Below are 13,257 nucleotides of genomic sequence, written 5' to 3'. Positions count from 1 at the left end.
ACTAGGCTCAGTCTTAGATGGCCAACAAGAGCTTTCACGTCAAACTTATTTGATTAGAACAATTTGGAAGGTAGAAGCCAAACAACGTAACGATAAACCAATATTAATTACAAAGTTGAAACACGCGCACACCACACGCCAACATTGTTTTCTAGGGATATATTATTGTTGTTGTTGTACCTTTCAAAGGGAATCAGCATTATATACTGTACACGTAATCACTGAACAATATGATCTATATGTACACCATAACCACACGATGATAGTCTTCAATTCATCCTTTTCTTTTCTTTCTCGCTCTGTCTTTCTTACTCTACCCCAACCGGCGGTAATAAGGCAGTGAGAGAAATTAAACTACAGATCAAGGTGAGTTTGTCTATGCATTGATATCTCTATCAGAAGAACTAGTTTCTTTATTGGCACCTGTTATATAATATTGGGTTCTTGTGTGTGTTATGACTGAAAGAGAGGCTTAAAATTATGCAGATGAATCCTTCAAGTGAACTGGACAGAGAAAAGAGTGAAGAAAGACAAGAAGAAATTGATGTGGGAGAGAATAAAGCTGTGGTGGGACTTGGAGGTGAATCTCAGAGGATTCAGCCATGGACACAGCAAATAACAGTAAGAGGGGTGTTAGTGAGCATGGTTATTGGGATTATGTACAGTATAATAGCCATGAAGCTCAATCTCACCACTGGACTGGTTCCAAATCTTAATGTTTCTGCTGCTCTTCTGGCCTTTGTGTTTATGAGGAGTTGGACCAAAGTGTTGCACAAGGCTGGCTTTGTTTCTAAGCCTTTTACTCGCCAAGAAAACACAATTATACAGACTTGTGCAGTGGCTTGTTATAGCATTGCGATTGGAGGTCCAATTTAATTACCTCTGCTTCTTTTTCTTTTCTTCTTCCCTTTGATCTCTTTCGCTTTCTTGACCTGTTTCTTCTTTAATTTTATGTTTGATATTTTGCAGGAGGATTTGCTTCTTATCTTCTGGGGATGAACCGGAAGACATATGAATTATCAGGAGTCGGCACAGAGGGAAACAGTCCAAAGGGTATCAAAGAACCTGGATTTGGCTGGATGACAGGATATCTGTTTGTGGTTTGCTTTGTTGGCCTCTTTGTCTTGATTCCACTCAGAAAGGTACCTTTTAGTGTTTTTTTTATTTTTGTTAATACAATATTTAATTCTTGAAATTTGATCTCATTTTTATTTTGGTTCCTGAAATTTGAAACCAATATTTTTTTGTCCTTGAAATTTGAAATCATATTTAGCTTTTAGTGGCTAACATCTATAAACACAGTAAATTTCAAAGGCCAAAAATACTGGTTTTGAATTTCATAGGTCAAAACGAAGAGAGAGTCAAATTTCAGAAACTAAAGTTTATGTTAACCCATATTTCTTCTTTGCATGTCAATCTGTATAAGGAATTAAATAATAATAAACTATAAAGTTCACTTATTAGAAGTTTCTCACTCCAAGTAAAGAGTGTTATGATATACGAATGGAACAGCTAAATGGAGATGTACTACTTTTTATGGTGTGTTAGATTTTTCTGAGTATGGTATACAGAGAGAAAATCATTGGCTAAATAAGAGCACTTTTACCGTGTAGATCATGATAGTTGACCTCAAATTAACATATCCCAGTGGCTTAGCAACGGCAGTTCTCATCAATGGATTTCATACCCAAGGGGACAAGATGGCCAAGTATGTAAAATTCCTATCCAGTCATCATACTTTGTTTATTTGAAATAAGGTTACGGTTCAATTTTGTCCCAAAAGTTTTCTAGTAAGACCTATGGGCATCCAAAACTTTTTTTAAATCAATATCACTTCAAAAGTATTGAAAAAGAGCAATGTTGCTCCTAGCCGTTAAAAATGTCAATAGTCAATATTAATTTTTTAACTGTTAGGGTGATTTTGCTTCTTTTTAACGCTTATGAGGAGATATATTGATCCTAAAACAACTTTTGAGTATCCACAGTTTCCAGGCGAAAACTTCTGAGACAAAAGTAGACCCTCTTCCTTTAAAATACAACTGTGGAAAATGATTCATTTGGAAATTGATGAAGAGAGTTAGTTTTCATGTTTTGTGGAGAACCAAAGGCATATGTATTACCAATTTGTATAGCAGACAAGTAGTTTTATGCTGGAGACTAGACAATAGGAAGTGATAGAACATGTATTACATATAATAATGCAGGAAGCAAGTTCGCGGGTTCATGAAGTACTTTTCCATCAGTTTCTTGTGGGGTTTATTTAAGTGGTTCTTCTCAGGGATGAATGACTGTGGATTTGAACAGTTTCCTACCTTTGGACTCCAAGCTTGGAAACAAACGTATGACTTTTCAACCAACAACATCAATTGTCCTTGTTTGTTTCCAACTGTCGTGATAATATGTCTGTGTATATATATTGCAGATTTTATTTCGATTTTAGCATGACTTATGTGGGAGCAGGGATGATTTGTTCACACATTGTGAATTTGTCTTTGCTTCTCGGAGCTGTGCTCTCTTTTGGTGTGATGTGGCCGCTTATTGATCAGCTTAAAGGTCATTGGTTCCCTCCAACTTCTGAAGAAAGTATGAAGGGCTTATACGGCTATAAGGTGCCACTTCACATTATTACTTTGGGTTAAAGTCCAATTTTGTTATGAAAGTTTTTTTTTATAAGAGCTGTGGATATTTGAAAGTTTTTTTGGATCACTACAACCTCAAAAATGTTAAAAAAGGAGAAATGTCGCCCCTAATAGTTAATAGTGTTAGCAGTCAATGCAAGTTTTTTAACGGCTCAAGCAAAATTGCCCTTTTTAATGTCATCGGGGTGATATTGATCTTCAAATAATTTTGGACAACCATAGCTCTTATGCAAAGACTTTTAGGAAAAAATTGGACATTAACCCTATTACTTTTAAAACAGATTTCAAGATGGCTTTGATTTTGCATTTACTCTTTTGACTATTCATCATCAGGTTTTCATATCAGTTGCCTTAATCCTTGGTGATGGCATATACAATTTCATCAAGATACTAATTTCCACCATCCTCAGCATGCTTGAACGAATAAAGAGCAGGAAGCTTCAAAACTGTAAGAGTAATAACCACTAAAGATTGGTTGGAACTTGCAAAGCTAGCTATTTTCCATTCTTCAAAATTAAGACAGCAGTTTTAATTAATACATTTTCCTTTTGGGGTTTCTGGCAGCAACATTAAACAATGCTGATCAAGGTCAGAGGAACTTAAAAGGCAACCTCAAACAGAATGAAATCTTCCTAAGAGATAACATTCCAATATGGATTGGAATCATTGGATACATCATATTCTCTATCTTATCCGCAATAATAATCCCTCACATGTTTCCACAGCTAAAATGGTACTTTGTTGTTGGGGCTTACATTTTTGCTCCTTCTCTGGCATTCTGCAATGCATATGGATCAGGTTTAACAGACATAAACATGGCATATAATTATGGTAAAGTTGCCCTTTTTGTTCTTGCTGCTTCAAGTGGAAAAGAAAATGGTTTAGTTGCAGGACTCGTAGGCTGTGGTCTGATTAAATCCGTAGTTTCTGTCTCATGCATTCTGATGCAAGATTTCAAAACTGCACATTACACTTACACATCTCCAAAAGCAATGTTCATGTGTCAAGTTATTGGAACCATACTGGGATGTATCACAGCTCCTTTAAGCTTCTTCATGTTCTACAAAGCTTTCGATGTGGGAAATCCAAATGGAGAATTCAAAGCTCCCTATGCTTTGATCTACAGAAACATGGCAGTTATAGGAGTTGAAGGTTTCTCTGCATTGCCCCACCATTGTTTACAACTTTGTTATGGCTTCTTTGCTTTTGCAGTACTGATAAATATGGTTCGAGATCTGGCTCCACAGAAGGTTGGGAAATGGATGCCATTGCCAATGGTTATGGCAGTTCCATTTCTGGTTGGGGCATATTTTGCCATTGATATGTGCGTGGGAAGTTTGGTTGTTTTTGTTTGGGAGAGAGTTAATTCAAAGAAGGCAGAGTTAATGGTTCCTGCGGTTGCTTCTGGACTTATTTGTGGTGAAGGACTTTGGACTCTTCCTGCTTCAATTCTTGCTCTTGCAAAAGTTAATCCTCCTATCTGCATGAAATTTTTGGCTTCATAGGTTTTTTTTTTTTTTTTTTTCTGTGGTTGGAGAATCATTTACACAGAAAATTTAAAACTTTAGAACCTGCATTGATTTAACATTGCAATGCAAATAGGTTCTCCAGGTTGGGTTTCTCTGTACACGTAACGCACAAGGAAACAGTATAATTGTTTTTTTTTTTTTTTGGAGACAGAAGGAGGGACATCTTAATTTTATTACACAGGGAAAGTAATGTAATGTAATAGGATTACTATGAGCAAAAATAATAATAAGAATGCATGTTTGCTGTGCACAATTCTTGCAGTGCAGGTCATAACCTTGTCATGATTTTTTCCAAGAGAATCATGCTGAATAAACCAATAGATCAATAAGATTTTTTTCTCTTTTCTTTCTCCTTCTTCTTCTTCTTCTTTTTTTTTAAATTAAGGTGAAAACTAATATACAGCTAATAAATAACATTTTAAATACCAAACTGAAAGTCAGATTGAAGAGGTTAGCAGATCTCGATTATCATGGCCAAACCATGATCGAATCGATTATAAATAGATTAATATATTATTAATTTAAGACTAATTTTTTAACTAATAAAAATTTAAAATAGTGAAAATTATAAATTAAAACAAATAGTTAATATTGTATGTAATAAATATTTTAGAAATATAAAATAATAAATATTTGTAATACCTATATCTATTTTATCTTATTTTATATAATTTATGAGCCATAATTATATCATATTATAATGAAAAGTGTGTGTACTTTTTTCTCCTATATATTCAAACTCAATGCACCTACTTAACAAAATTCAAGGGGAAAAAAAACTAATTGGGCTCATTTGCTAGGAAGAATTAACTGCGATGAAAAAGAAGGAAAGAAAATAGAAAGAAACAGAATGGAAAAAAAAATCTTACCACTAATGTGTTTGGTATGTACTAAAATGAAAAGGGGTTTGATACAAAAATTTATGTTCAGTAGGGTGAAAATGATACTCCTCCGGTCCTTAATATAAGACCCATTTAACTAATTTGATTAGATTAAGGAAGTTAGGTAAGTTAGTTAATTATAAGAAAAGTGACACATTTTTCCTAAAACACCACAATCATCTTTTTTAATACCCCCTCTCCTTCTTTTACTTGATTATGGTTGAGGGAGTATTCATAGGGGTAATTTAGAGAAAATTGATAAATATGAGAATGGGCTCTTATATTTAGGACCAAAACCAACTCAAGAATTGGGTCCTATATTAAGGACCGGAGGAGTAGTAAGATAAGTCAAAAATTTATACAACTGACCATATTACCCTCAATGAGTATTTATTAATCAAATTCATAAATAAAAAATAAATGAATAAAAATAATAAATTATAATTTAAATAGATACAATAAATATGAAAATTCAATAATATAAATATAAAGATCACCAAATATAAATAAAATATGCTACCTCCTATCCTTAATATATAAACTAGTTAGGATGTTAGGTTTGATACTAAATATAAGATATCAATCCACTTCATCTTCTAAATCTATAATATTTTTTAAAAAAATATCTTTATTGATTGTAAGGAGTTGGCACTAAAAAAATAGTCTTAATACATATTATTAAAGAAGGTAGTTTAGATAAATCAACACATATTTGTTATAATTAATAACCATTTTAACTAAGTTTTTTAATATTTTCAAATTAAATACCTAACTTTTATATTAAGGATCGAAGCTAGCAGTAAAAAAATTTCAACAAAACGGTCAATATAAAAATAAATAAATAAATACTATATAAAGCATAGAATGAAAATACATCCGCAAGCCAAAAGAAAGTATGATAGAGCAATTTATAAATCCGAACATAAACAAAATCAACTTATAGGTCAAATTCCAATGAGCGTACATTTCTCAATTTACATCTAAATTAGGCAAATGAGCTATCATTGGAAAGATTACTAAGTTAATTTCCAATGCAATAAGTTCCATTCAAAATTTATTTGTATTTTTAAAGTTATTTTCAAAACAGTGAGCAAAGATCACAAACATTTTTCTGACTTTTCCTCAATCTTTCAATCATGACTTTAAAAATACAAAATGTTTTTCTATCAGCCTTATTGTGTTAGAAATTAGACCTAAAAAGCTTTTTTATAATGGGTCATTTTCCTAATTCAAATTTAAATTGATAAAGTTATGAGTAATGAAATCTAAGCTTCCATTGAGGCAAGAAAGGAAATTAGGAAATTCAAATTTGTTAAGTAAGTTTGACTTTCCCACAGATTCTGCTCCTTTCTTTACCTTAACTTGCACTAAACATAATTTTCTTAATTAAAATTTAAGTTAGGCAAATTACTTATCATTAAAAAGCTCTTTGACTATAGTTCTAATGTGATAGGAATCATTCAAAACCTCTTCATATTGTATTAAAAATTAGACTCAATAGTGCTTTTAATAATAGGTCATTTGTTCAATTTAAATTTAAATTGAGAAAATTATGTTCATTACAATTTAAGTTTTAATTACGATTAGGAAAAGAGAAAATTCAAATTTGCTAGATGTCGGTCAAATCCAAGCATTTGCTAAGCAAATTTGAATTTGATGGATCAGATTCTGAATTTTCTCAAACACATGTGAAGCAAATTCGAATTTGAATAAAAAAGAATGAAAAGGTCCTTAGAAATTAAAAAGCAAATACATAAACGAAAAAGAAAAACAGAAAATGCACTAAATTTTCGTGACCCCATTTAAGTACTCCAACACTGAAACGGGATATTGAAATTTAGCCGAAAATATAGAAATGCCCTCAGATCTATTTTTTAGCTCCCCCCCCCCCAAATAGCATCGCATATTAATAATTCCAAGTCTAGATTATTAAAATGTTACTACCTCCGGTCCTAATTATAAGAGCTAATTGACTAATTTGAGGAGATTAAAAAAAGAAGTTATGTTAGTTATTTGCAATAAATATGTGTTATCTTTATTAAAATATCCTTACTAATTGAGTATATTGGCTAGAACTACCATTGTTAGAAGGACTATATTGGAAAAAATACATAAATATGAGAGACAAAGTGGATTAGGGTCTTATATTTAGAATTAAAATAAAAATCAAATAAGGTCTTATATTAAAAATTGGAGGTAGTAGTATATTTAGTTGTGCAAATATGATGATGAAAGGTTACTTCTTTACCCACTTTTCATTTTGTAGGCGCAAATATACCCCAAGTAAATAAAATTACAGATTCTAATTAACACTAAAGCAGAAACAGTTTAAGGATCTTGAATTAATTGATGACCAACTTATATGTACTTTTTTTTTCCCCCTATAAACATATTCCCTTCAAGCGACTTTTATAATGCCTTGCTTAACCTCACTACATGCTCCTTGGATCATGTAAAAACAGGGCAATCCTTAACTGTGATTCCCTTGGCCGTTGGGCAATGGGCAAGCGGACAACCATCAATGTTATTACCCCACCAATTAAGACTAATACCTTCTAATCCAAGGCAAAGATACAAAAGCACACCCATAAAAGCAAGCCCAGCATCAAGCGCACCAGAAAGCACATAATTACGACGCTTCCACCAATTAGGAAAATACCTATACGCAACAAACCCAGAAAGAAACCCGACAATAATCCATGTAGTGTAGTTCACGGCGGTAGCCGGCGGCATCATCCCGGTGGCGCCGAGCAAGACCGGAAGGTTTATAAGTGAAATCCACTCTTGTTGTGGGAAAGCCCTGGCAGCCAACCAGACTATTAGAGGGGAAATTGCACCACCCAAGAAGAACCAATTCACTGCCTCATAATAACCTTCGTCTCCGAAGATCCTACGTGGACCAATCAAACCCCAAATCACAGAAGCATCGTAGAATACTTTGTCGCTTGGACATGTCCAAACGGAGGATGTGTCCTCACATATGTCTGGGATTGCTTCCATAAGCCACCATGCTGTCCCCAAGTACACTATTCCTGAAATTAAGGTTCCCATAACCTGGGCCATGAACATTGTTCTTGGAGGGATTTTCATGTAGTGTCCTAGCTTGAAGTCTTGCAAGAATGTGATTGCTTGAGTCATACTAATGTACCCATAAACCTTAAAACACATGTTTGCCACTGGATATCCTGGATAAATATATCCTATTATGTACTCTGTTATAATGTTCAACCCTGGAGTCTGCAAAGAAACACAGATAACAATTATCATTCCAATTTATCACAACCATTGATCAATCACATAGTCACACACACACACATTTATACATACACACATATATATTAGGATTAACATGCAAATTTGTTTCAAAAGTTTTCACTTAGGAACACTAAGTACTTAAAAGTTTTTCTTTTCTAGTTCAATGTCATCCCAAAATTTTAAAATCACAGTAATGTTACCCCTTATCGTCAAAAATTTAACATTGACCATTAAAATTATTAACAATAATAAGGGCACAACATTACGATTTTAAGTTTTCGGGTGATATTGAACACAAGAAAACTTTCGAATACATAATGTTTCTGAATGAAAACTTTTAAGAAAAATTTACACATTAATCTTATATATTATTAGTCATTATTAATTAACGTACTTGGTTTGTGATTGCGGTAATTATGCCAATGGGGAGAGTGAACAAGATGGCGATACCACAAGCGAGTAAAACCCCCCACCATGGAAGCTGAAGCTGTTCATTGTAATACTCACAAGTGAATATGGTTCCTGCGATGGTTACGATCAATATGCAAACGAACCACCACTCAGGTACTTGCTTGTACCTCCTCATCAACCTTGTGTGTATATCCATTTTACTTTTCACCCAACTCGATTTGGTTTGTTCCCATATTTCTCTGTGTCACATCACATTTTACATTATATATAGTTATGTCAGTACTTGAAGAAATTGCAAAATAGATATCAATGGGGAAGGATGCCTCTAATGTCCCACGCACTCTCTAATAATACCCCTTGTGATGTGCTAACCTTCCAAATATTTTTATTTTTTATATTGATCATTAGATTCTACATAAAGTCATTGCTATTTTACTATCTTACGGGATGAAATAGGGCACTTTTTGAATTTTTTTTAATTCAAAAAAATAAAACCAGTCAATTTTCTAGTATTTTTTTAGAAAAATCTTTAAAAATTCAAAATTGCATCATTTTATACCCAGAAGATATCAAAATTTCACTTATTTTATATATGATCTAATCATCAATACAAATAAAGATAGAAACCAAAACCCACTAAAATTACAAGTGCCAAACGAGTTTCGTATTGTTTTGGTCCCTGTACTTGTAATAAGTCTTGATTTTAATCTATATACTTAACGGTGTTAACCCAAATCAAATCCTCATGAAATTAATAAAAACCAAAATCAAAATTCGATTAAATTGTAAGCACAACAATGGTATTAACGGTCAGTAATTGGAGATATAGCAAAAATAGACATCAAAATATGTATGTATGTATCATGTATGTATACATTACCTTCCATGAAAAAGAGCCACGTGTACAATTGTGGCAGAGAGAGCAGCAAAGCCAACACCGTATGTCATGGCGAAGAAAGTACTGAGATAGAGACGACCCTGTCGCTCGTAAGCCGCAATGTCCAAATGAAAATGGGAGTCAACTATGGCCGAGATATTGTATGTCTGACCATTTGACTTAAACAGCTCATCGGAGAATATGGGAAAACTTTCGGCTTTGTACACATTCAACCAATAAGAAAGTGGCGTCAAAATGTACATCACGCTGAAGAATCCAACGGCAACGTTGGCCGTGGCAAACCATGGGCTTGCTAGTGGGCTTCCTAGGTAGGCCGAGATGGTGGACCAGTCGAGCCCAATTGCTCCGATTCCAAGCCCGTAAAGCCCAGATCCAAGCTGTTGGGCCAGAACTGAGTTGGGAAATATCCAGCATATCCAAGATAGAGAAGTTAACATTTCGAAAAGGTAGCCTGGGAATACGTAATAGGCGAAACTGCATAAGAACGCAATTACAAAGAACTGGGCTCTCGTCAACCCTCCTTTGGGCCGTTCCTCTTTCTCATGCAGAGCCCTGGCAAAATAACACGTGTTTCTTTAATTATAATTTATAAAACCCGCGAGGTGTGCAACTTAATTAAATAAGAATTACTAAGAATTAAAGAAGTAATAATAATCCACAAAGATTGCTTTTTTTTAGACATGACCCACAATTATTATATTCCCTGCTTTTGCACAATTACAGTTAATATGTACCTTAATATAAGAGTTAGATAACTAATTTACGAATATTAAAAAAATTAGGTAAATTAATTATTTGTAAGAAATATGTCTTGTTTTCCTTAAATTATCCTGTTTAATTAATCATAAATATTGAAACTATTTTTTGTTTGGTAACTGTTTTAATATGTGCAATTAATATAAATACTTTGGGCAAAAAATTTAGATTGTAAATTTGGGTGAACAAAACTAATTGAGATTTTATATTTAATACCAAATTAAATTATCTATCTCTTAATAGGGGAGATAGTGGTAATTTGAGGTGAGTGAAGAGTGACCTGAAGAGTGATACTTGAACTAAATTTGCAGGCCACCACATTTCTGCTGGTTCCACGAGATACCTTCTGAATATACCCGCCCATCCAAATCCTAGTACCTATATATAATCCAATAATATTGAATTACTATTGGCATATATATTTTTGCCGATAAATCAAAATTCATATATGAAGAAATATAATTAATGAAGAAGGAAATGAAACCTGAGTGGTGAGCACAACGAGGAAGGAGACGAAGAAGGAGATATGTTTCTTATAAAACACCTTCACAACAGTAATTACATGGATGGCATAAACAGTTCCGGCACCAGAATTGGCAAAGATGGTGATCAGAACATGTTCTTTGACATTGAAGGGTCCAGGGTTGAGCGTGAACTCTAATGGGGTACCTCGGAAGAAGACTCGGTCGGTGATTTTCTCCGCCATGAAGTGGCCGAGTGGGACGACGGCAATCTGGGCGGAGATGGCGGTGATGGTGAGAGGCTCAGTGCGATACCAAAAGAATTGATTCAGAAATGACAGTAAGACGCATGAGACTGTCCCCAGCACCCACATTCGGAACGTCAGAACTGGAAGCGACGGGTCGTCGGTGGTTGGCACCGTTAAAGCCACTTGTCTCACCGGCGAGTTCTCTTCTTCTTCACCGACCACCTCCTCCTCCATAACCTCACCTTTCTTTGATACTGCGTAAAAAATCACAGAACCAGGACATCCAAGAGAAGCAGTTGAAGTGGATTAAGCTATACTAATTAAGCAATTCATGAATTACTTACAGAGAGAGGATCTGATATCATCGTCAGGAAAGGACTCTTCCATGGCTGGAACCGAGAAGAATTATGGGAAATCAGAATCAGAATCAGAATCTGAAACTAAAGAGAAAGAGAAGAGCTAGAAAGGGGAGAGAGAACGACGGAGTTATCTCTAATCGGTTGGTCCCATTTTCGAAATCTTAAAGGTGGTCACTGAGCAGAGTCATTGCATTGCTACTACTTGACCACGCTGACCCACCCACGTGCACTCTGAAAAATCTGTGTTCGAATGGAAGGTGAAGGAACCCGCCTTTGACGGTCCGTTAAACTCAGTCTTATATTATTTATTTATTTGTTTGTCAATGTATTTGTAAATTTAATTGTTTGTATTTAATTTACGGTCCGTTAAACTCAGCCAGAGAACTCAGTATTTTCCTTTTTATAATAATAAAAATAATGAAAAATATTGGCAGAAAAAAAAAATTAAAGGGACATCTTTTTAACTTTGAGATACTTATTCATACATTTTTCCTCATTTTTGGTTTCTTTATTTTTTTGTTCAGTTGGTTTCTTTATTTTATTCTTCATATTATTATTTTAATAAATTTTTTGAGATTTTTTCACATTATGTTTTTTATTTTAATTTTTATCTAAAATAATTAATATAAATTAAACATGCGTTTTTACCATATTATTATCATATAAGTTAGTTTAAGGTTTATTTTCAAATTATTTGATAACTTTATATTTAATTTTTTATGCATATATTATTATATAAGGATATAATATTATTTTTATTTAATTATTACATTACTGGTTTGACCAATCCAATTATATGAATCGTGACCCGCTAATATCTTCAGTTCAATGTTCAATTCAACTTTTAAAACATTGAATTTACCATAACATAATCATGCAACCAAAATTGGTCATGCATTAATTAGTTTGCCTCCAATGGATTGTGTGACTTTTAATTTATTTTATACTACTCTCTCCTGTCCTTTTTATGAATCACAAGTCAAACTATTGATTAAAATTAACCCAGTTGTATTTAGAAGTAACTCTAAGATGTTTTATATGAATTAAAAACAGTATTAAACTTTATCAACTCTATATTAAAATTTAATAACTTTTCAACTTTATCTCTATTTAATATATATTATACCCCATAAAAACAAAATAAGTATAATAATAAATAAAGGGTAAAATTGTATATTTATGTGAAAAAAAGTTTTCTCTGCATTATAAATCAACCAAAAAGTTCTCTCTCTTTCTGTCTTATAAATAAAATTATAGGAGTATATACTGTATAGAATCTCATATAAATGTTACTTATAAAAAAAAGGAGGGATTACTATATTCATGATTTCAAAAATAAAAAAAGGAGGGATTAATATATTCATGATTTCAAACTCTTACCCTATTTTGAATGAATCTGCACACGGTTATTAAAGTATTTTATTATATATGATAAAATACAAGATAAAATGTAGAGAGAAAAATAATAGGCTTTATTTTTATGCACGTGGATTTTAAAAATTGGATCCATTATTTTCTTTTTATTTTTCTTCTCACTTATAAAATGCTTGAAAAAAATTAAAAAAATTCAAATCGGAGATATGCTCATGTTTAGTATTTGACAATACCTCAAATAAGATTGTCTTTAAGAAAATCAAATTTAATTGATTTATTAAAACTAATTAAACATGTGTTTAACTTTATCGGTTCAATTATTGTGTAGTTTTATTTTCCCCTTACGAGTCATCGTGCACTAGTGAAGTCATATGAAACAATATTGTTAGATTAGCTACCAGTCAGATGGTTATCACATGACAGTTAGTTGGCCAACGTAGTTAGCA

The 13,257-nt window shown here is 33.0% G+C and overlaps 2 protein-coding genes across 3 annotated transcripts; one reads left to right on the top strand and one right to left on the bottom strand.

Moving 5' to 3' along the window:
* Nucleotides 1–266: 266 nt before the first annotated feature.
* LOC114760804 (metal-nicotianamine transporter YSL1-like) lies at nucleotides 267–4,421 on the top strand. Of its 2 annotated transcripts, none has more exons than XM_028950091.1 (8): nucleotides 267–366; nucleotides 487–865; nucleotides 970–1,142; nucleotides 1,614–1,708; nucleotides 2,205–2,339; nucleotides 2,423–2,609; nucleotides 2,973–3,093; nucleotides 3,204–4,421. In XM_028950091.1, exons 2-8 carry the CDS (start codon nucleotides 487–489, stop codon nucleotides 4,142–4,144), a joined length of 2,031 nt encoding a protein of 676 aa, XP_028805924.1. In that variant the 5' UTR covers nucleotides 267–366; the 3' UTR covers nucleotides 4,145–4,421. The 2 variants fall into 2 exon arrangements, with proteins under 2 accessions (XP_028805924.1, XP_028805925.1); XM_028950092.1 differs by having other exon boundaries at nucleotides 268–366; nucleotides 2,973–3,087; nucleotides 3,204–4,144.
* Nucleotides 4,422–7,275: 2,854 nt separating this feature from the next.
* Nucleotides 7,276–11,534, bottom strand: LOC114760800 (oligopeptide transporter 7-like). Its single transcript, XM_028950087.1, has 6 exons — nucleotides 11,423–11,534; nucleotides 10,854–11,332; nucleotides 10,650–10,747; nucleotides 9,596–10,165; nucleotides 8,699–8,954; nucleotides 7,276–8,286 (listed from the first exon to the last, which is right to left on the bottom strand). The coding sequence occupies exons 1-6, from the start codon at nucleotides 11,463–11,465 to the stop codon at nucleotides 7,498–7,500; spliced, it is 2,235 nt and encodes a 744-aa protein (XP_028805920.1). The 5' UTR covers nucleotides 11,466–11,534; the 3' UTR covers nucleotides 7,276–7,497.
* Nucleotides 11,535–13,257: the final 1,723 nt, after the last annotated feature.

Source organism: Neltuma alba, unplaced genomic scaffold, assembly GCF_004799145.2.
Source record: "Neltuma alba isolate B1F8T4 unplaced genomic scaffold, ASM479914v2 tig00011022_pilon, whole genome shotgun sequence".
Lineage (NCBI taxonomy): Eukaryota > Viridiplantae > Streptophyta > Magnoliopsida > Fabales > Fabaceae > Neltuma > Neltuma alba.
The sequence above is the reverse complement of the archived record's forward strand: the minus strand, read 5'-3'. Positions and strand labels throughout refer to the sequence as shown.